Source organism: Tamandua tetradactyla, chromosome 19 (genome assembly GCF_023851605.1).
Source record: "Tamandua tetradactyla isolate mTamTet1 chromosome 19, mTamTet1.pri, whole genome shotgun sequence".
Lineage (NCBI taxonomy): Eukaryota > Metazoa > Chordata > Mammalia > Pilosa > Myrmecophagidae > Tamandua > Tamandua tetradactyla.
The window spans coordinates 399,255-419,989 of record NC_135345.1 but is presented as its reverse complement, the minus strand read 5'-3'; the positions used below and the strand labels follow the sequence as shown (position 1 = coordinate 419,989).

The following is a 20,735-nucleotide window of genomic DNA, read 5'->3' as shown; positions in this document are numbered from 1 at the left end:
GACCCCTGGGGCACCCTGATGGATGGGGCTGAGGGGAGGGGCATCTAGGAGAGTGAGGGGTGTTCTTCCCAGGCAGGGCGAGGGGCTGCAGCTGCAGGGTCCATGACTCAGCCGGAAAGGGCCACTGACCGCTTTGAGCCGTGGCCGCTGGAGGCCACCCCCAGAGGCTCCCGGCCGCGCGGAAGCTGGAGCAGTGCGCGGGGCGGGCACGTCTGGCTGCACAGGAGGCGGGAGAGGCCGCCCCCCTCCCCGCAGTGCAGAGGCAATCCTGGGACTTCGCGAAGGGGGCGGCCGCCGCGGAGGTGCGGGTCAGCAGTGCGGCCCCCTCTGCGGAGCGGACCCCGGCCTGGCCCGGAAGGGGCTCGGGTCCCGCACTGAGCGCCCGGGTCCGCAGTGACCTTCACACGTCCCCGCCCGCGTTGGGGCCGCCAGCCCTGCGCATCCCGGCCCCGGCCGCTGCTCCGCCCCCCACACCCCCGGCGCGCGCGGGAGCTGTGGGGTCTCCCGCGGGCTTTCTCGGGGGTCTCTCGGCCTCTGTCCCGCTAAAATGAAACTCGCGTGCTTTCTGCGACCCTGTTCCACTGAGAAACAGACCGGGGCAACTCCGCAGCGCCTCTCCCCGCAAGAGGGTGCGGGCGGGTTGGCGAGTCTGGGCTTCCCTCCCCCAGGCCGCAGTGCGAGGAGGGCCGGGGTCGCGGCGGAGCCGGGGACAGGGGACACCACGGTCACCGCCCGCGCCGGGAAAAGCCGTCCCGGCGGGCCGGGGTCGAGGAAACTGGGGGGGTGGGCGCGCGCAGTGGCCCCCAGGGCCCTCCCGTTCTGGCCGGACACGCAAGGACTCTGGCACCACGCGCGCTCTCGAAGTAGCTCGCACGCGGGGAGGGCCGGGGTGGGGGCCGATCCGTGAGGAGGGTCTTGACTGGGGGCGGGGGGGCGGGTCCGAAAGCTCCGCCCCGGATCGCGCGACGGCTGCCGGCCGAGGGGAGGGACCGCGGCTCCCCCGCTCCCGCCCCGCCCCGCCGGAGCCCCTCCCCTCCTCGTCATGCTCGGCCGCGGGCGGGGGGCGGGGAGCGCCTCGGAGTGACGCGCCCTCCTCGCGGTGCCCTTCAACCGCAGCCGCAATTCCCGCGGCGCCACATGGACCCCGCCGGGCTGAGCGCGCTCCGCCGCTGACCGCCGGGCCCCGGGCAGGTAACCGCGTTCACCGTCCTGCCCGCACCCGTCCTCGGCTTCCCCCCCCCACCGACCTCTTCTCCACCCCGGCCCCGGCCGCGCTCCTGCCCCGGCTCCCCGCACCCGGCCCCGGCCGCGCTCCAGGCCCGGCTCCCCGCACCCGGGCTCCCCCACCCCGGCTCCCCGCACCCCGTCTCCCCCACCCGGGCTCCCCCACCCCGGCTCCCCGCACCCCGGCTTCCCGCACCTCGGAGGCTCGGACTCGGGCGCTGTCCGCCGCGGCGGTGCTGAAGCGGCCCGCCGGGTCCGAGCCCGCCCGCGCCCTCCTTCGGGTCTTTGTTGCTCCTTCTCTTCAGCTTCTTCTCTGCGATCCCCTCCCCTCTCTTGCTCTCTCTTTCTCTTTCTCTTTCCAGCCGCGCTCCCGCCTGAGGGTCGCTGGGCAGACCCCGGCAACTAACCCGCAGGGCCAAGAGATGCGGTGAAAGGAGCCCCGTCCCCGCGTGGGGCGGGAGTTGGGTCACTAGGGGTGTCTCGGGTTCCTGCGGGGAGGTCTGCAGCACCCCGGGGCTCTCCGCGGCTGGGCTCTGCGGCTCCCTCCTTCCCTCCCTGGGAGCCGGGGGAGAAGTTTGGGAGAGAACCTGCTTTGCGGCAAAGGCGCCCCTGGGCGTTGCGCCTTGCGGAGCCCCACTCGCTGGCCGGGCCTCGCTCCCGAAGCCCGCGCAGACGGGTCTCCGTCTGCAGAGGGAAAAGCAACAAAACAGTGGATCTCCAGGGGTCCGAAATTTCCTGCCCTGAGAGACCCCACAAGGCAGGGGGTGGGGGTGGGGGAGGCTGCAGCTGCTGAGATTTTACAGGAAGTGTAACCCCGCTGGAGTTCCAGCTGGCCTTGGCTCCAGGAGGGCACCCTGGCGCGCCCCACCCCATGCAGAGGTGGGGTTGGTCCTCCCCCTCCCGGTAGGGTGGGCCCCTGCGGCCCCTCCTCCTCTCCACACCAGTCCTGGCCACTGCGGTTGGAGTGGGCTCTGGAGTCTCTCCCGGGTTAGAGCCCTGTAGAAGCCACAGGGGCCCCCTAAGGAGCATCCCCCCTCAGCCCACCCACCCTAACCCTTCCACCCTCCCATGGTCGTACCCCAGCCCCCTTGGCCCCTCACCCGCCCAGACTACCGCAGTGGCGGGATACTGAGTCACCTTCACATGCCCCGGGGCTCCACCCTGGTTCTGCAGCTGGCACAGGTCCGAGCCACCCCCCCCCAAGCTGTGAGTGCTGCTCCTTCCCCTCAGCCGCCGCCCAGAGCTGACCCCAGAAGCCCCTGTGGCTGGAAGACCCCTTTGCAGGGCCAGCGGGGGACCTGGGACTGCCTGCCTTGGTCAGTGTGTAGGGACAGACCCACAGGAACTCTCGAGAGACTCACAGGGGCTCCCTCCAGTGCAGGGGACCCCCCCTACTTGGGGTGGGGAGCAAACAGTGTTCTCTCTGATCCCCAGACCCCCACTCAGGAGAAGCCTTTGCAGATAAGAGGAGGCACTGTGCATCCCACACAGAGACCCCTAAGCTTGGTGGGGTCACCTGTGACCACTGTGCTCTCCCACAGGCTCAAAGGTCCTCCGTCCACACTCGCATGTGAATTCTGACCCTTGGAGGAGCCGCTGAGGACTCAAAGCCATCGTCATGGAGTTCGTGATGAAGCAGGCCCTGGGAGGTAGGGAGTGGGGGCAGCAGGGGGCCAGGGGACCCCTTACACCCACGCTGCCCTCTGGACAGAGCCAAAGGGAGGGGCCCCAAGGCTGGCGCTGGCACCCGGTGCCTTCTGAGTGTCCTTTGCCACCATGGGGTGTGTGTGGGAGGACCAGGAGGCGGGGCAGGGGCACGCAGCAGGCAGCCCGTCCTGCTTGAGCAGCAACAACCTACTCGGTGTGCCAAGGGCTCCTCGGAGTGCGCTTGGGGCACCAGGGCCCAACCCTAACTGGTGGGCAGGGGCTCCACTCCTCCTGAACCATGCCATGGGTGGGAGGTGCTGCTGGCTGCTCGGCAAAGGTGGGGGCCCGAGCCCAGAGGCCACGGGAGAGGCCAGGGTGACCCCGGCCCCTGCTGAGGAGTTGTGCAGCTTCTTTCGGATGTTTGGGGGTAGGGGGCAGGTCCGAACATGCTGCCTCCTTTTCTGGAGGGGCTCCTGTCCCTGCTTGGTGCCAGGCTGTCATCATGGCCGGAGACCCTGTCTCAATACTGGAAGTACTGGGGGCATGGAGATGAGCAGGAACGCGGGTTGAGGGGCTGGCACAGATGTGCCCTGGCAGAGCAGTGCAGTCAGCCCAGGCCCCCCAGTGGCTTGAGGCTGTCCTGAGTGGGTGGAAGGTCCGTGCAGAACAACCCATTCTGCATTCTGCCCACCCCGCTGCTGCAGCCCGAGGTGCCCGGCCAGTGCTCGATGCTATGTTAAAGGTGCCTTCCTCGGTACAGCTCCCTCCTGAAACTGGTGTCATTCATGCTCTAGTGAGAATTAGGTGACATGGGCTCAAGGCCTCTCGTGGTGCTGCCTTCAGTGGGAGGGGTCTGGGATTCTTCGTCAGAGAAAGGGACCCGGCTGGGGCTGTCGTGCCAGAGCTGAGGGGAAGGGACAGGCTAGGTTGGCAGGAGCCACTGTTACCCCCGCCTCCCCCCTCCATCCTCCTATCACCCGGGGAAGGAGCTACCACCATGGATTTGTCTTGTGGAGAACGGCTCCATTTCCGCTCTCCCCAAATTGAATCACGAGATTCGAGGGCCCAGGGCCTTTCCAGAGGTCCCTGGTCAAGGGCAGACAGGGCCGGTCTAATTATAATGATTACGTCAGCGGGATGGCTGCAGGCCGGGTGGCACCCTGGCGCGGGGGTGGGGGGGGGTGGGGGGGACGAGTTCCACCTAGTGGTTCCCAGGCTGTTACAGATAATTAATTAGGTGGCTAATTCAGACCCTGAGGTGGGTTTTTAAGAAAACTGAAATATCTGATTTGGCTGTCTACATGGCTGAAATTAGCTGGGTAATTGCCAGTCTGGCTTCCCTCATTGTGCCGTGTCAGCCCAAAGTTTTTCCTGCAGCAGCGTCGGGGCGGCTGTGCTGAGCGCTGGGGGCCCCGCGTGGGGGCGGCCACCTGCCCCCTAGTGCGCAGCGGGAGGGGGGCCGCAAGCGTCAGAGCCCCGAGACCGAGGCTCTGGGAGAAGCAGTTCCAGAGCCCCACATGGGGGCGAGGGACCAGGCATCCGTCCAGAGGAGTCACGGGAAGCGGGGACACGGCTTCCAGGGCTCCAGGGCGTTGCAGAGGGAGGAGGGTGTGAGAGAGCTGGGGGTGCAAACGGTGTGGTAGAGACCGAGTGACAAAGAGAAAGTAGAGAAGGAAGTGACAGACAGCCAGAGACGGAGAAAGAGAGAATGAGAGGGAAAGAACGGACTGGGGGAAGAGTCGGGGCCAGCCCCGTGCACATCCCCAAAGGGAGGGAGGGGTCAGGGAGCACAGCGGGAGCCCCCCAGCCCTCTGCAGACAGCCCTGAGGTCAGGCCCGGGTGTGGCCAAGGGGGCAACCTCTGGGCACCTTTCTCTCCTGTCCCCGATGCTCTCGGCAAGGCCTCGGGACTGCCTGGTCGGGATCCCGAACTAGACAGACAGACACAGGCTCCCAAGGGCATGGTTTTTTCCGCAGGGACAGTAGAAGCTGAAGATTTGGCTTTGTGCATTCTGGGGACACGCCACGGAAGCCTAGCATGTCAGGAGCCCTAGAACAGGAGAGGACATTGGGGCTGGACCTCCGGCTCCGCCTCAGGGAGCAGAGCACTCAGCTCACTGCCTTACACACACCAGTGCACATGAGGGTGCTAGTGCACACTCACCGTGCTGATGCATGCTCAGTGTTGGTGCACACTCACCATGCTGAAGCACGCTCACCATGCTGATGCACACTCAGTGTTGGTGCACGCTCACCGTGCTGAAGCATGCTCAGTGCCGTGCATGCTCACCGTGCTGATGCACACTCAGGGTGCCGGTGCACACTCCATGTGTGGGGCTGCCCAGGCACTGGGCTGCTGTGAGTCAGGGCAGCATTTTCAGACTGTGGGAAGATTGGGAAGCATTTTCCCTGGGAGGGGCTGAGCCAGGGCACTTTCATGGGCATCTCTATGGGCATCTCCTTGGTATCTCCGTGTTCACTCTTAAATCATTTAGCCACCCCTCTGTATCTCCAACTCAGCTGTAGGGTCCAGCAGACAGTGACATTCAGAGGGGCCAGCAGAGAAGAGTGTGAAACTGCAGGGTTCCCTGGCCTCTCCTGCAGCCCCTGACCTCCAGGCCAGCACTTCCGGGCTCTGCTCTGCGGCTGGCAGGCTGCCACAGGGCCCCACGGTGTGCCCTCCCCTCCACCAGCCTGGCTGGTTGCACCCTGAGCCCAGCTGGCCTCGAGGTCCTTGAGGAGAGGGTTTCTCAGCGGGGCCGGGAGCACAGCCCTGGGGAAGGGGCACCAGGGAAAAGCTGCGGCAGGAGCTGCGTGAGGCTGAGGAGGCAGGGGAAGGCCATGAGGTGACCCAGCAGCCAGCCCAGGGGTCTGGCAGCCCACGCCCCCTTCCACCTCTGCCCGTGGACTGCGTGCTGGGCACCGGCCTGCAGGGGCAGCACATTCTGAGCCGCACAAGGGGCTGTGAGGCCAGGCCCTGGCTGGGTCAGACACTCGGGGGTGGGGGAGGGAGCCTGTTTAAGGGCTGGAAATGGGGCAGCCCAGCCACAACCCGGTGGTGGGAATCGGGACCTTCTCCAGCCTCTCCGGGCCCACTTCCTGTTACAGGAAATGTCTGTGCCCTCATGATGCTCCTAGGACCCCCGGTCCTGTCATTTCTGAAATCCAGGCAGCCCACAGGCCTGTACACAGCTGCTCCTCGGCACCATGGTTTAGATGCCTGACAGGGCAGGTGGCCTGGACGGTGTAGATGACCTGGTTGGACAGGTGGCCTGGGTGGGCAGGTGGCCTGGACAGTGCAGGTGGCCTGGACAGTGCAGGTGACCTAGACGGTGCAGGTGGCCTGGACGGTGCAGGTGGCCTGGACAGTGCAGGTGGCCTGGACGGTGCAGGTGGCCTGGACGGTGCAGATGACCTGGGTGGGCACCATGGGCTTGGATGAGGGGACGGCAGACTAGAAGGGGCCATGTGGTCTGCTGCACCCCCGAGGAAGTGGGTGGACCGTACCCAAGGGTGAGCAGTGGACATGGGCACCGTCTCCTGGACTGTCCTTCCCAGCATGTCTCCGCTGTGTCTCTAACCTGCAGCCTCAGGGCCAAGGCCCCTGACCACAGCTTCACCCAGACCCCAGCATCCCGCAGTGAGCAAGTAGGTGGAGGGAACAGGCCCCCAGGCCGTTCCTTTCCTCCACTGCCAGGGTCTACCCCGGCTTGAGAACCGGGGGGGACAGGGAGAGCTGGCGAGGGGCGGGAGTTTGGGTGGCTGCCTCCTCTTCAGAGCCTCCCTAAGGGTCAGGCTGGGCCAGGGTGCTCTCCCGTCTGGGGGCTTTGTGTCCTCTGAGGGTGGTCTCGGCTGACTGTGGGTGGCCTCTTCAGCTGACAATGGTGCAATGCAGCTTCTTCAATTCACCAGGAGTCAGGGTTCCCCAGGGCACCCTCTACCGGGGTCTCTCTGAGGCCAGTGGGCCGTGGGCACCTGAGGCTGGAGGCACTGACCTAGTGATCCAGAACGCCTGGGGCCAGGTCAGTGAGGACGGTGTCCGGCTGTTGGAGAACTAGCTCTTCTTGCCCCAAGGAAAGGCCCTCCTGGCCCTGGCCAGTCCAGGACCTTCCAGATGGCCGGATCTAAATTAGACAGCGGCAGGGGAGCAAGCTCAGCGGCCAGAGGAAGGACGCGTTGGTGCCAATGCGCATGCGCTGTGCGGCCTCCACACCAGCTCCGGCCACTCTGGCCACACCTGTGGGTCCTGGGGCCAGGCCTCCGCGGGTATAGTTTGGCGTCTGTTTTCCCAGGGCCAGGAAGTGGCAGGTGGACGTGGTGCCTCCTCACACTGTCAGGGCCATGCGGGGATTAACGGGCCACCTTGGGGGCAGCACCAGGCTGGGCCAGCGCCAAGCGACTGCTTTGGTCCCGCCCACCATCCGCTCGCTGTCGCCCCTCGGTGAGACGTGTCCCCATGCGCTGCGGTGGTCAGGACCTTGGAAAGGAGGCGGGGCGGGGGAAGGAGCTTCATGGAGAGGTGACATCGAGATGGACGTCCGGTGCCGGCAGGGCGAGACGCGCGGCGTGGTGCCCAGCTGGCTGGAGGGTGCCCTCGGGGTTGCCCTGGGCTCGGGACATGCTCCTTTTACTCCAAGTTCCCAGGCCCCAGCCGGGCTTGTCGGGGAAACACGCCTCTGAAGAGCTGGGGGCCGGGCACGTCCTCTTGTTGATCAATTGTGACTCAATTAGAGATGCGTTAGCCCCAGCTGGGAGTAAAACGGTGTAATGTGCGCCACGCATACAGGCATTTATTTTTTGCCTTGCTCGTTGGCAAGAAATTATGGTTGGGATTGAAGCGCCACTCCTGGAGCTCCCTGGTGGCCGGCGGCGGCTGCGCGGGTGGACAGGGAGTGAGGGCTCCGAGGCCCTTCCAGGGCTCAGCCGCCGACAGCGCACTTGGGCTCTGGGAGGGCAACGCCAAGGGTGCAGGACTCCTGGGTTCTCGCCCTCCACCGAGGCCGTGCAGGCGCAGGGGCAGGGGGACAGGGGAGCGGGAGGCCAGGGCCAGGACTGGGACACACGCGGCCTAGGCCCGCTGTCACCTGCCCGGAGGGTCCTGTGTGCTTCTGGACCTGCCCCTGTGGCCTGAGGGCTCCCGGGGGACACGGGCCCCGCACTCGCTTGGCTTTGCTTCTGGAGCTGGCGGCAGAGGGTTCTGGAAATGCAGACAAATGCCCTTGGCTTCAAGCCAGTCCTTGCAGAGCCCTCCGGGGGCAGAAACCACTGTCCTTCCCTCCGTCAGTCAGGCCAACGTGGGGAAGCCTGGCCTGGGATGCCCCAAGTCAAGGGGGATGGCTATACCGGGGCCCTAAGGCGCCTGGAGGCCGGGGGAGTACCAAGAGCTGCAGGGTGTGACCTGGCAGGGACCGGCCCAGGCTGGGCAGGTGGACACCCCGCCACTGCCTCCCGTCTGAGACCGCCAGGCATCACCGTCCCCCACTCCACGGCCGCCCCCCAGCACCGCCCCCCTACACCATGTGCCATCACTGCCCCCGCCTTAGCATCCCCGTTCCCCCTGCTAAGCGTCCAGCCCCCAACTTCGCCGTCCCATCCTCTCCCATAGTTTCGAGCTTACCCCCTGCTTTGCCCACTGGCACCCGTAGCCTGAGACCCCACCCACACAACCCCGCTTCGCCACCCCCACCCCACAGGGCTTCGTGTCCCCTCCTTTAGCCATGAGCTGGGAGAGCAGCAGGACACGGCTGCTCAGGGGCAGACGGCTTCCTGCCCAGCAGGTCGGGGAGAGCACTGGGACCCGACACGTGAACCCTCCAGGTCTCGGACGTGCGCTGCGAGTGAACGTGGACCCCTGGAGTCTGCCGTCCCCAGGGAGTGCTGACCCGCTGTGTACAGTGTTCCCGGTGTGCCGGCCCCACTGTGTGCCGGCCCCACTGTGTGCCGGCCCCCCTGTGTGCCGGCCCCACTGTGTGACGGCCCCACTGTGTGCCACCCCCCTGTTTGCCGGCCCCACTGTGTGGCGGCCCCCCTGTGTGCCACCCCCCTGTGTGCCACCCCCCTGTGTGCCGGCCCCACTGTGTGCCGGCCCTCCTGTGTGCCGGCCCCACTGTGTGCCGGCCCCACTGTGTGCCGGCCCCACTGTGTGACAGCCCCCCTGTGTGCCGGCCCCACTGTGTGACGGCCCCACTGTGTGCCACCCCCCTGTTTGCCGGCCCCACTGTGTGGCGGCCCCCCTGTGTGCCGGCCCCCCTGTGTGCCACCCCCCTGTGTGACGGCCCCCCTGTGTGCCGGCCCCACTGTGTGCCGGCCCCACTGTGTGCCGGCCCCACTGTGTGACGGCCTCCCTGTGTGCCGGCCCCCCTGTGTGCCGGCCCCACTGTGTGACGGCCCCCCTGTGTGCCGGCCCCACTGTGTGCTACCCCCCTGTGTGCCGGCCCCACTGTGTGACAGCCCCCCTGTGTGCCGGCCCCACTGTGTGCCGGCCTTCCTGTGTGCCGGCCCCCCTGTGTGCCGGCCCCACTGTGTGCCGGCCTCCCTGTGTGCCGGCCCCACTGTGTGCCGGCCTCCCTGTGTGCCGGCCCCACTGTGTGACGGCCCCCCTGTGTGCCGGCCCCCCTGTGTGCCGGCCCCCCTGTGTGGCGGCCCCCTTGTGTGACGGCCCCCCTGTGTGACGGCCCCCCTATGTGCCGCCCCCCTGTGTGCAGGCCCCACTGTGTGACGGCCCCACTGTGTGACGGCCCCCCTGTGTGATGGCGCCCCTATGTGCCGCCCCACTGTGTGACGGCCCCCCTGTGTGACGGCCCCCCTGTGTGACAGCCCCCCTGTGTTCCGGCCCCACTATGTGACGGCCCCCCTGTGTGATGGCCCCTCTATGTGCCGCCCCACTGTGTGACGGCCCCCCTGTGTGACAGCCCCCCTGTGTGCCGGCCCCCCTGTGTGCCGGCCCCCCTATGTGCCGCCCCCCTGTGTGCCGGCCCCCCTGTGTGACAGCCCCCCTGTGTGCCGGCCCCCCTGTGTGACGGCCCCCCTATATGCCGCCCCCCTGTGTGCCGGCCCCACTGTGTGACGGCCCCCCTGTGTGATGGCCCCCCTGTGTGACGGCCCCACTGTGTACTGCCCCCCTGTGTGCTGGCCCCACTGTGTGACGGCCCCACTGTGTGACGGCCCCCCTGTGTGATGGCCCCCCTGTGTGCCGGCCCCACTGTGTACTGCCCTCCTGTGTGCCGCCCCCCTGTGTGCCGGCCCCCTGTGTGACGGCCCCCTTGTGTGACGGCCCCCCTGTGTGACGGCCCCCCTATGTGCCGCCCCCCTGTGTGCCAGCCCCACGGCCTTTGCTGCCAAAGATGGACGGAGGTGCCCACGGCCCACACTCCCATCACGGGAGTAGCTAGCCAGAGGGCTCGGAGCCCTCGCTCCTTTCCTGGCTTCTTGGCCGCAGTGGGTGGGTTGGATCCAGGGCAGCACCGGGGATCAGCCCCGCATTAAAGGTCTGCTGGGCCCACTGGGCTCTGGCTGGTGGTGGGGACATCTGATGAGCCATCAACCCCGTCTTTGCCCACTGGCACCCAGGGGTCTTCCCCCTGGGGTGTGCTGGGGTCCCCCATGCCCGGGGCCCTGGCGCTGAGCCCACTTCCCCGGGCCGGTGCAGAGGCACTGTGAATGGCCTGGCGGCTGAATGGGGGGACGGAGACGCCGAGTCCCTGCCACCCCAGGCGGCGCCGCCGTGCCATCTGTCACCCTGTGTGGCTCTGCTCAGGCTCCTTAATTGGCATTTTCATCTCGCCTCTGTCTCTGTTTGTCCTTTCCCGAAAGCCGAGAGCAGACACTCTGCCTGCCCCTCAGCTCCCACAGGCACGGGAGGCGGTGGCCTCCCAGGGGTGGCTGCTGCCCCCCAGGCCCACCCCCAGGCCCCGCCCCTGCTTGCATCCCTTGGAAGCAGCCCAGCGGGCGTCAGCATCCGATCCTGGCTGAGAGGAGGGAAATGGGCTTTGTTGTGCAGAAGGAAAATTCCCAGATGACCTAATGAAGGTTTGCACAAATCACAAAAGGGTTTGCTGGGCGAGAAGAGGTGTTTTTGGCACTGAAGGGTGGGTACAAAAGCAGGAAAAGCATTGCAGAAAATCTGGGGGTGCTCCACAGTGAGGCTGGGCCCAGAGCCAAAGGCCGCCAGGCGGGGGCTGCGAGGGGCAGGGAGGGCCGCTGTGGAGGCAGCAGGGGGCTGACTCGGCTGCCAGCCCTGGGGGTGTGCACAGGCGGGGCCCCTCCGCTGCCCCCAGGGTGGGCTCCGTGCCCACCGCGGGAAGGACCAGAGAGCCAACGCGCTGCACCCACAGGCACCCAGGTCCGGCCCCGGGCAGGCCGCTGCGGGACCCCCACGGGGCAGCAGGGCACGGCGCTGGCTTGGGGCCGACCCGAGGCAGAGGGGCGCAGCTGACCCAGCGGCTGCATCGGCCACGTGGACAGGCTGGGCCGAGGCTGTCCCCAGAGGGCCAAGGGTCCCAGACCTGCGCAGCTCAGGCTGGCCAGGAGCTCGGGGGACACGGAGCGGGGAGGAGCCAGTTTCCACGCCGCCACCCAGTCCCTCCCCCCACAGGCGCCCCCACCATGTGTGGGACTTTTGTTCGTTGTCCCCTAGAAGTCTCGTCTGACCAGAAGTAATATTAGGAACTCGCTGTTTTTAAAATTTTTTTCCCTACATTTACCCCACACGCCCCGGCCCACACTTCCCTGCTGCCCCACCCTTGCTGGGCCGTCATTCGGGGCACACGCTGCTGAGTTTCCTTTTCATTCAGTCGGACGTGTTGGTTTCATCAAGCCCATTTAACAGCTATTATTATAGTTCCTATACTTTATCGAACTTTATCGTATTTGTTTGCCTTGTTAAATTATTCCTTGCTGTCATATTAATTTTATATCAATATATGGCCTACATTTTTTTTTTTGGCCTACATTTTCTTTTTAAAAACTTCTGCAATGTTTTGGAAACTAAACACCCTTTAAGGACGTCATTTAGTCTCTGTAGTTCTGTCAGCTGACTATGATAAAGTATATTTTGAGTTCTTGTTAATTCAAGGAATTCTATTATGTTGTTTTAAAATTCTTGCTAGGATCACTAGTGTTATATTCTTAAATCCTATTTCTCAAGGAGGGTGTTTTAAGGGGCCTAGAATAGGGAGCCTAGACTCTACTGGACCCGGGAATCCTAAACCATATTCAGATATTTTGATCAAGTCGGATTGGCCCATGTTAGGGCCCACAGCAGAGGTGGGTCAGGAATATAAACATATTTCCTGGTTGTGTCATCCTTATGTTACTATTTCCCTTAACTGTTTTCTTCGTAACCACAAGAACCTAGTTTCTTTATTTTTCCTAAACTCCCTTCTGTTATTGCTCCATGTGGCCTCACTGTATTGTCATGGAAAAATGTTTTCAGCTCAGAACTTTCTTCACTCCTTTTCCCTCAACGTCTCCCATCTCACCACGGGGAGTCTGCTTTAGGCTCTTCTCTGCTTTATCCACAGTCTTTTTCTTCAAAATACAAATAACTCTTAAGCTTTATCAAAGCCTTATTTTTTGTAATGGCACTCTAACAGTGTTTTCAGCACACACACATACTCCTCCAGCCGCCTATTGTGACTACCCATTACCCTGATGCTCCAAGGAAAATGCTTACTTTACCAATATGCCTCGAGTCCTCTTCTGTCGGCTGGACACACGTCCCTTGAATGGAGACTTTTCCTTGGTTCCTTAATATTGTTTTGGAGTCTTCTTCGAGCCCCACGTTGGGCGCCAAATGTTGCTTCCTATGAAATGGAGCTCAAAGGATACTAAGGAATGATGAGAAAGAAAGAATGAAAGACAGACACAGATGGGTTCAGGGGGTCTGAAGCTCAGCGATAACAGGCCAGAGACATCAGACAACTTTATTTTTTAACTGGTTCCTGCTTATATACTGCAGGGTTCACGTGACAAAGAGTACGCATGCACCTGGTGAGAATACAGAGTGCTTACTTAAGATGACCACAGAGAACCTGGGGCTAAGACAAAACAAACATTCTCCCTCTCCCAGACTGTTCTCCATTAAGCAAATAACTGTCTCCTCAATTTCTTGCCACCATTTTAATGCCAGCTGCTCCCAACAAATTCTGCAGGTCTTGTTTTAACCCTTGGCTCCTACAATTTTCTTTCTTTTTTTTTTTTTTTTGGCCTACATTTTCTTTTTAAAAACTTCTGCAATGTTTTGGAAACTAAATACCCTTTAAGAACGTCATTTAGTTTCTGTAGCTCTAACTGTCAGAGCTGACTAAAGTATATTTTGAGTCCTTGTTAATTCAAGGAGTTCTATGCACTTTTATAATCTCCTTCATTTTTTAAATTTAGACCTAGTTGATCTGCTTCTTAATATATTTTTAAAATGTGGTGTTTGTATTCCTTTTTTTTTGCATGGACAGGCACTGGGAATGGATCGGGTCTCCAGCAGGGCAGGTGAGAACTCTGCCACCGTGCCACTGTGGCCTGCCCTGCATTCAGTTTTTAAGCAATATTTATAATTATAATTTTTAACACGAAGTGGAATTTTATTTTTCTTGTCATTAAAATACTAGATGTTCACTATAGGGGATTGAAGTGATACCGAGAAATAGAAAGGAGAGATACGGAAAATCTAAACATTGTATTTTTTAAAGTTTTTGCTAGGATCACTAGTGTTGTATTTTTAAATTCTGTTTCTCAGGGAGGGGTGTTTTAAGGGGCCCTGCAGTCTCTGGTGCTGTGTGCTGGGCTGGCCTGGTGCAGCCACACTCAGTGTCACAAGGCTGGGGAAGGAACCGAGGGCACGTGCCTCTAAAATAGCTTTTCAACCACAAACGCTGTAACAAATGCAGTTTCCATTACCAGGTGTCAAGTCTAAAGGTCAGAAGTCACAGATCCTTGGACGGTCACTGTTTCAGTCTGTTTTGCACACCTATTTAGACAGAAGCCCAACTTTTTGGAAGTAAGACACAGAGCAAACGTAGCCTGACCAAGTCTCCAGGATGTCGGCACATCTTGCCTAGTCCCCAGCCTGACCCCCTGGCCAGCCTGGGGACTAGCCAGGGCTTTGCGAAGCACTTGTGTCAACAGCCTCTTGCTATTTTACTGAAATGTCGCCAAGATTTCTGAGCCATGAAATCAGTTTTGATTTAACCAGTACTGAATAAAATAACATGAACCTTAAAATAACATGTTTCCCTGTTGCTGGACCGTGGGCACCTGTCCCTCCCCCACTGGCCAGGCCATGTCTGCGGCCGCAGGTGACCTGCGGGGTGGGGGGTGCAGCCCTCCCTGTGCCCCCTGGGGTTTCCTCAGGATTTGGGGCTGCGTCTCCACGGCCATGCACATGTGTTCTATGATGAGCTGAGAAGTGTCCTATGATTACATTTCTTTCTTACAGAACTTTGCTTTCCTGTAGGTTGCATACATCCCATTTTCCCTCCACCTGAATTTCTATCTCTGCTTCTTCCCACATCCTCCAGCAGCCTCTCGCGGGGGCCGCAGGCTTCCAGTGCCGTCGGGGCCCGTCCTACCCTCGCGCGTGATTTAGAGTACCACGCTTTTAAGAGTTTCCCCTCAAAATTTTAGGTCATTTCTCTGTTGCCTCCCAGGCTCTAATGTGGTTGTTGAAAAGCCAAATGCCATTCTCAGTTCCGAACTTCTATGCACCATCGTTTTTCCTCTCTGGAAGATTTAAGTTTTCCTCTTGGACCCTGGAATTCACAAGTTTTAAGATTTTAAGATCTTCTGGGGGATTTCTTTCATCCACCGGAGAGGTGGGCCGTTCAGCTCCACGAAACCTGCTTGTGTTGTGGTTGGGGATCCCGCCTGCCCCGCCCTGCTCCCCAGTTCTCCCCCTTGCACCCAGCGTCCGGCTCCCAGGGCCCTGCTGAGTCTCTATTTTCTCACACTTTCTCTCCTGTTGCCCTTCTCTATCTTTTTTTTTTTTTTTTTTTGCTGCCATCTGTGATATATCCTTTGTTTTCTTTTAGTCTTTTAACAGAACTTTTAATTTCTGCATTTATATTTTTAATTTCTAAAAGCTCGCTTGTATTTTCCTACTTCTAAAACGTCTTCTGCTGTTCTCTGTTTTGTCCCTTCCCTGCCTGAACGAAGGTGGCCCCTCCGAGAGCCTGTCGTGCAAGCTGCACCCCAGCCCGCTGCCACCCGCGCCCGCCGTCCCGGGGCCTCAGGGGTGAATCAGCTTCCCCGCAGTGCCCCGCTCTGCGTCATCAGCTTGCCTCTTCCTCCTTGCCACACTCGTATCTGCTTTCCATCTTCCCAGTTTTGATATCTCAGCTGTACTGTCCTCTCCTGTCCCATCCCATCCATCCTGGTGAAAGTGTTTGCTCACTGGTTTGCTCTCATTTTCGGGGTGTTGGTGTGAGTACTCCCGGGCTCAGCCCCCCTCTTTAGCCAGCACCCAGAGTGCCCTGACAAGGACGCCTCGGGTTAGGGTCCCGCCTGTTGAGATACCCTGTACTGGGTCTGGAGCTCGGCTCGTGTGCACAACCTCCGGCGGCCTGGCCTGTGTCCCACGTCCAGGAATTTGCTGTGATAAACAGTGTGGCGTGGACGGCCTGCGCTCACATCCTGTCCTTTAGTCGGTAGCTGGTATTTGTCTTATGAGCCAGACACAGGCGGTGCTGCCCGGGTGACGCTTTCGTCCTCGTGCGGGCAACAGGCAGACAGCTGGTGAGGTGGCAGCCGTGCGGGGGCAGGCGGGGCGGCAGCTGCACTCTCCTGCGGGGGCTGGCTGCCGGGACGGAGGAGGCCGGTGGCTTCTAGGAAGCCCTCAGGGCCGTGGCCATGGCACAGGACACGCTGCAAGCCTGCGTCTTGCCTGGGACAGGGGTTGTGACATGCCCTTCCAGCCCGCCCACACAGGGGCCACGACCCCACCCCGGGTTGAGTGAGACTCGCGATGACCTGACAGTTGGAGTTGACCTCGTTTTTAGAGCATCCTGTGACCCGACATCCTTCATTCACTGAACAGGATTTTCAGATATCTAGTACTTACTATTTATGTTTGTGATTAATTAATTTTGGGTGAGTTTTCTCTTATTTCCTAATACCTTTCTAACATTTTGTCATTTTACATTATGATGTTCTATGACGTTTTTGTCGTGTATATTTATATGGTCAGATCTATCAGGCAATACAGCTTCTTCATTATGGGTTGGATGCTTTAAATTTACTACCTGTTAGTTATCATAGTTAATAATGATACATTTTGGACAGAGCATTAGTGTGCTGGGTACACCTCTCAGGAGGGAGTATGGCGCTCAGGAGGGCTGACTGTGTGCAGGAAAGAAGGAGCAGGGGCCTGGTGAACACAGTTCATTCTAGCAAAAGACTAACTATGAATTAGAATCCAGCATATAAATAGGGAAGGCCAATGATAATTCCAAAACGTGATTTTATTAATGTACTTTAGGACAAGTGCCATTCTTGCACTACCTTTTTCTGGAAGAAATACAGCCAATTATAAATAATCGGTGAAATTTTCATTAGATAAAAACAGTGTGTGTAGGGGGAATTTGCCTCATTTGTGTAATATTGCATTCTGAACTCATGTCTTCAGTTTAAAAATGAAGCTGACCACCCAGGTTTGCTTCTAAAATGGTCTCTAAGGTGACCTGTGGCGCGTCCTGTGTGCCTCCAGCACGGCACGGTGGGGTTCTGGCCTCTCCCTCCGTGAGACGAGCACACACGGTCAGGCACGGGCAACAAAACTGCTAGTTGCCTCACCTGAACGGGTTGTGTTTTCCCGTTTCTTTGCATGCCTGGTAATTTTTGGCTGAATGCCATGCATTGTGAATTTTACCTTGTTAAAGCAATGAATGTTTTGTTTTCCTACATATATTCTTGAGCTTTGTTTTGATGTGGCCATTCCTTAGAAACAGTTTGGGTCTCTCATATCTTGTTTTAGGCTCAGCTCAGTGGCTCAGCGCAGAGTTTAGTTGAGATTAATTCTCCACCATCCTGAAGCCATAACCCGCTTGGTGCTTTAACCAAGGACCCACAATTTATGAGTTTTTCTACTCTGGCTGTGAGGAATACTCTAATTAAAAGACAGGGAACATCAGATTGGATAAAAAAAATCAAGACTCAACTCTGTTGAGTACAAAAAACCCACTTAAATTAAAAAGGCGCAAACAGCTTTAAAGTAAAAGGCTGGTGGGACGCCATCAGTGTTCCCGTGTACACATTGTGGGAAGCCCGCAAGGAGAGAAAGGGGCAGAGAGAATGTTCAAAGAAACAATGACTGAAAACTTCCCAAATGTAATGGAAGATGTGAATTTACACATCCAAGATGCCCACTCAATGAACTCCAAACGGGGTAAACCCAAACAGCTCCACACCCATACTATATTATAACCAGACTGTCGAATGCCAAAGAGAAAGGGAGAATTCTGAAAGTCGCAGGAGGAAAGAGTGTGTCACAGACAAGGGGGCCCCAAAACACATAAGTGCCGATTTCTCTTAGGAAACCATGCGAGCCAGAGGGCAGTGGGATGACACAAAGTGCTGAGAGCAAAAGACTGCCAACCAACAAGGCTCTATCAGTCAGAACTTCCTCTCAGAAATGAGGGAGAGATGAAGACATTCCCAGATAAACAAACGCTGAGGCACCTTGTCACCCCTAGTCCTGCCTACAAGAGATGCTAAAACGGGAGCTTCAGGCTGAAAGGAAAGGACGCTAGGTCGGATCGCACAGACATAATAAGATCTCTGCCGAAGGGACCGGCATGGGTAACTATAAATGCCAAGACCACTGTATTTTGGGTTCATAACTCCACTTTTTACTTCCTTTCGGATCTAAAATGCAGATGCATAAAATGGAAGGATAAGTCAGTGGCTTTGGACTCATAATGCATAAACACGCACTTTGTGACAGGAGCTGTGTGAAGATGGGGGCGGAGGGTTACAGGAACACGATTCGTGTGTCCTATTGAAGTTAAGTTCATATCAGAGCAAATAAGACTGGTATAGTTTAGAGCGCCAGCATTAAGCCCCAGCTGGGGAGTATGCAGGCTCGCAGAGAGAGAGATTGGGCACAGGCTGCCAAGGGTGCGGAGAACGGGGAAGGGTGGTTGATGTATACCGGGTGCAGGGTTTCCCCCTGAGGAGGTGGGAAGGTTTAACGACAGAAGGCAGTAAAGGTGCTGCGGTGTTGTGGATGTGATTAATCCCACTGAAGGGTGTGCTTGGGTGGTTGGGATGGGGAAGCTTTGTGGTATGTACGGTGCCACAATTTAAAATCATTTTAAAAATAAGAAAGAAAGAGCAACTTAGGAGACAATCAAAGGCAGCACATGGTCCTTGTTCTTTGGAAATGCACTTGGCAGTATAAAGTGTGCAAAGAGCACGACGCACACAACCTACCCTCAGGTGTTCAGATAACAGACTGGCAGACAGACGGGCCGATGGATATATAAATGATAGAAGAAATAACACAGCAAACATGGCAGAAGGTTGAAATGGCTGGATCTGAGGGAAAGAGGGACACTGGCGTTCTCTATATGGGATTTGTATTATTTTTCGTGATTGTCCTGTAAGTTTGATAGTATCTCAAAATAAAAAGTATTGCTGCACCTCCCCCACCTTATCCCCCTTTCAGCTTCATTTTATTCCCAGCCATAAACCCTCTGATATACTATATGACTCTCTTTATTTTGTTGATGCTGTCCCCGCCCCCATGCGGGGACAGAAACATTTGTTTACTGATTTTCAACAGTCCACACTTAATAAATCTTTGTGCAAAAAAAAAAAAGTGAAGGGATGGAAAAAGATAAACAACGCTAATAATAATCAAAAGATAATATCAGACAAGGCAGATTTCAGAGAAAGAAAGCTATCAAGGATAAAGGGAGTCGTTTCATGATGAAGGGGTCAATTAAGAGGATATAATCCTACCACTAATAACCAAGACTCAAAAAGCATAAGCAAAAAGCAGTAGAACTAAAGAGAAATAGAGAAAAAGGGAAATTCACAGTTTTAGGTGGACAGTCCAGCCCTGCTCTGACCATAATTGATAGAGGTAAATTCCAGGGAGCAGGGGTGGTCTGGGTCCTCAGGGCAGATCAGCCTGGGGGGCCGGCCCCCACCTGCCACTCATCCACAGCCAGGGCAGGGAGGCGCGCGCAGCCCCGCCCCACCAGCCCCCCCAGCTCCACCCCACGCAGCCCCGCCAGCCCCGCCCCACCCTGCCCAGCCCCGCCCCACGCAGCCCCCCCAGCTCCACCCCACGCAGCCCAGCCCCGCCCCACCCTGCCCAGCCCCGTCCCACCAGCCCCCCCCAGCTCCACCCCACGCAGCCCTGCCCCGCCCTGCCCTGCCCAGCCCCGCCCCACCAGCCCCCCCAGCTCCACCCCACCCTGCCCAGCCCCGCCCCACCAGCCCCCCCAGCTCCACCCCATGCAGCCCTGCCCCGCCCCGCCCCGCCCAGGGGCCCCGTCACGCCTCCCGGTGGGCTTCAGGCGGCTGAGAGGCGCAGGGCCCCTGCCCGGGAGAGGGAGGCAGCCCACGGGGCCACACTGCCCGGACGGGCGTCCCAGCAGCCCGTGCCAGGACCCTCGTTTTCTCCTACTGGTGAACGTCTTTCCCTCCTGAAGTGAACCCCATTGATGCACGTTTTCTTATAAAATTCCATAGGAAATGCCAAACGCCTTCCTCCTCTTCATGTCACAGTGAAGTGTGGCCACTCTTAAGCTGACTTTGCAAAATAACCCGGAAGGATGGTGTATTAGCTAGGGTTCTCTAGAGAAACAGAATCAACAGGGAACACTCGCAAATATAAGATTTATAAAAGTGTCTCACGTGACCGTGGGAAGGCAGAGTCCAAAATCCGCAGGGCAGGTTGTGAAGCTGAGGATTCCAGTGGAGGGTCTGGACGAACTCCACAGGAGAGGCTCACCGGCCAAAGCAGGAATAGAGACTGTCTCCTCTGAATCCTCCAGTGATTAGACTGAGCATCACTCATTGCAGAAGACACTCCCCTTGGCTGATCACAAATGGAATCAGCTGTGGATGAAGCTGACGTGATCATGATCTAATCCTATGAAATGTCCTCATCGCAACAGACAGGCCAGCACTCGCCCAACCAGACAAACTGGTAGCACTACCTGGCCAAGTTGACGCATGAACCTGACCATGACACATGGATTTCTTCTTTTCCCATCCCGGAAATAGTCTAAGTATCACTGGAATTACGTTTCCTCAAAGCTTGAAAGAATCCATCTGTGAATTCTTTGATGTCTTTCTCAGGTTCTTACAACATTTTTTCAAATCTATTTTATACACGTTTTCAAATGTGTTCAGCTGGAGTGTACAATACATTATTTGACCATTTTCATTTCCTTTCAATCTGGGTGATTTCTCCATTGTTTGCCCTCATTGTTTGTTTTTAAGCTTACTTGCTTTGCTTTGAGCAGGTAGGCAGGTGCTTATTTTCTGGGTGTTGAAGACGCGTCTTGGATTGTCCATTCTCTTGACATTATTTTCTTTCTTAACATACTGATTCTGCTTTCAGCACCACGCATTCCCCCCTCCAGCTCTCCTCCTTTTCCTGTGATTCGTTCACTGGAGGCTGGAAGTGGAGGTGTTTCCTTTGGTGCATTCTGGCTTGCTTAGGAATGTGACTGCTTGAGGTCATTTACAGCATCAGCTTCCCTTTAGATTTTGCTAGATCTGGTCTCATCTGTAGTCTAGAAAAGTGCTAACTGAGGTTTTAGTGATATTTTTAGCTCATTATTAGAGAGATTTTACATTTACAAGGGCCTGGAGAATTTTTTTTACATTATTATTGATCCTACTTGTGTTATTTGTGTA

At 58.2% G+C, this 20,735-nt stretch overlaps 1 protein-coding gene across 1 annotated transcript in view; it reads left to right on the top strand.

The window, feature by feature from the left end:
- Positions 1 to 1,084: 1,084 nt before the first annotated feature.
- The window catches only part of CPLX1 (complexin 1), a 36,316-nt gene continuing 16,665 nt past the window's right edge, over positions 1,085 to 20,735 (top strand). The window contains exons 1-2 of the mRNA XM_077137103.1: positions 1,085 to 1,191; positions 2,766 to 2,873. Coding sequence (XP_076993218.1) covers positions 2,843 to 2,873 — 31 coding nt within the window. The 5' untranslated portion in view covers positions 1,085 to 1,191; positions 2,766 to 2,842. The remainder of the gene's footprint in view (positions 1,192 to 2,765; positions 2,874 to 20,735) is intronic.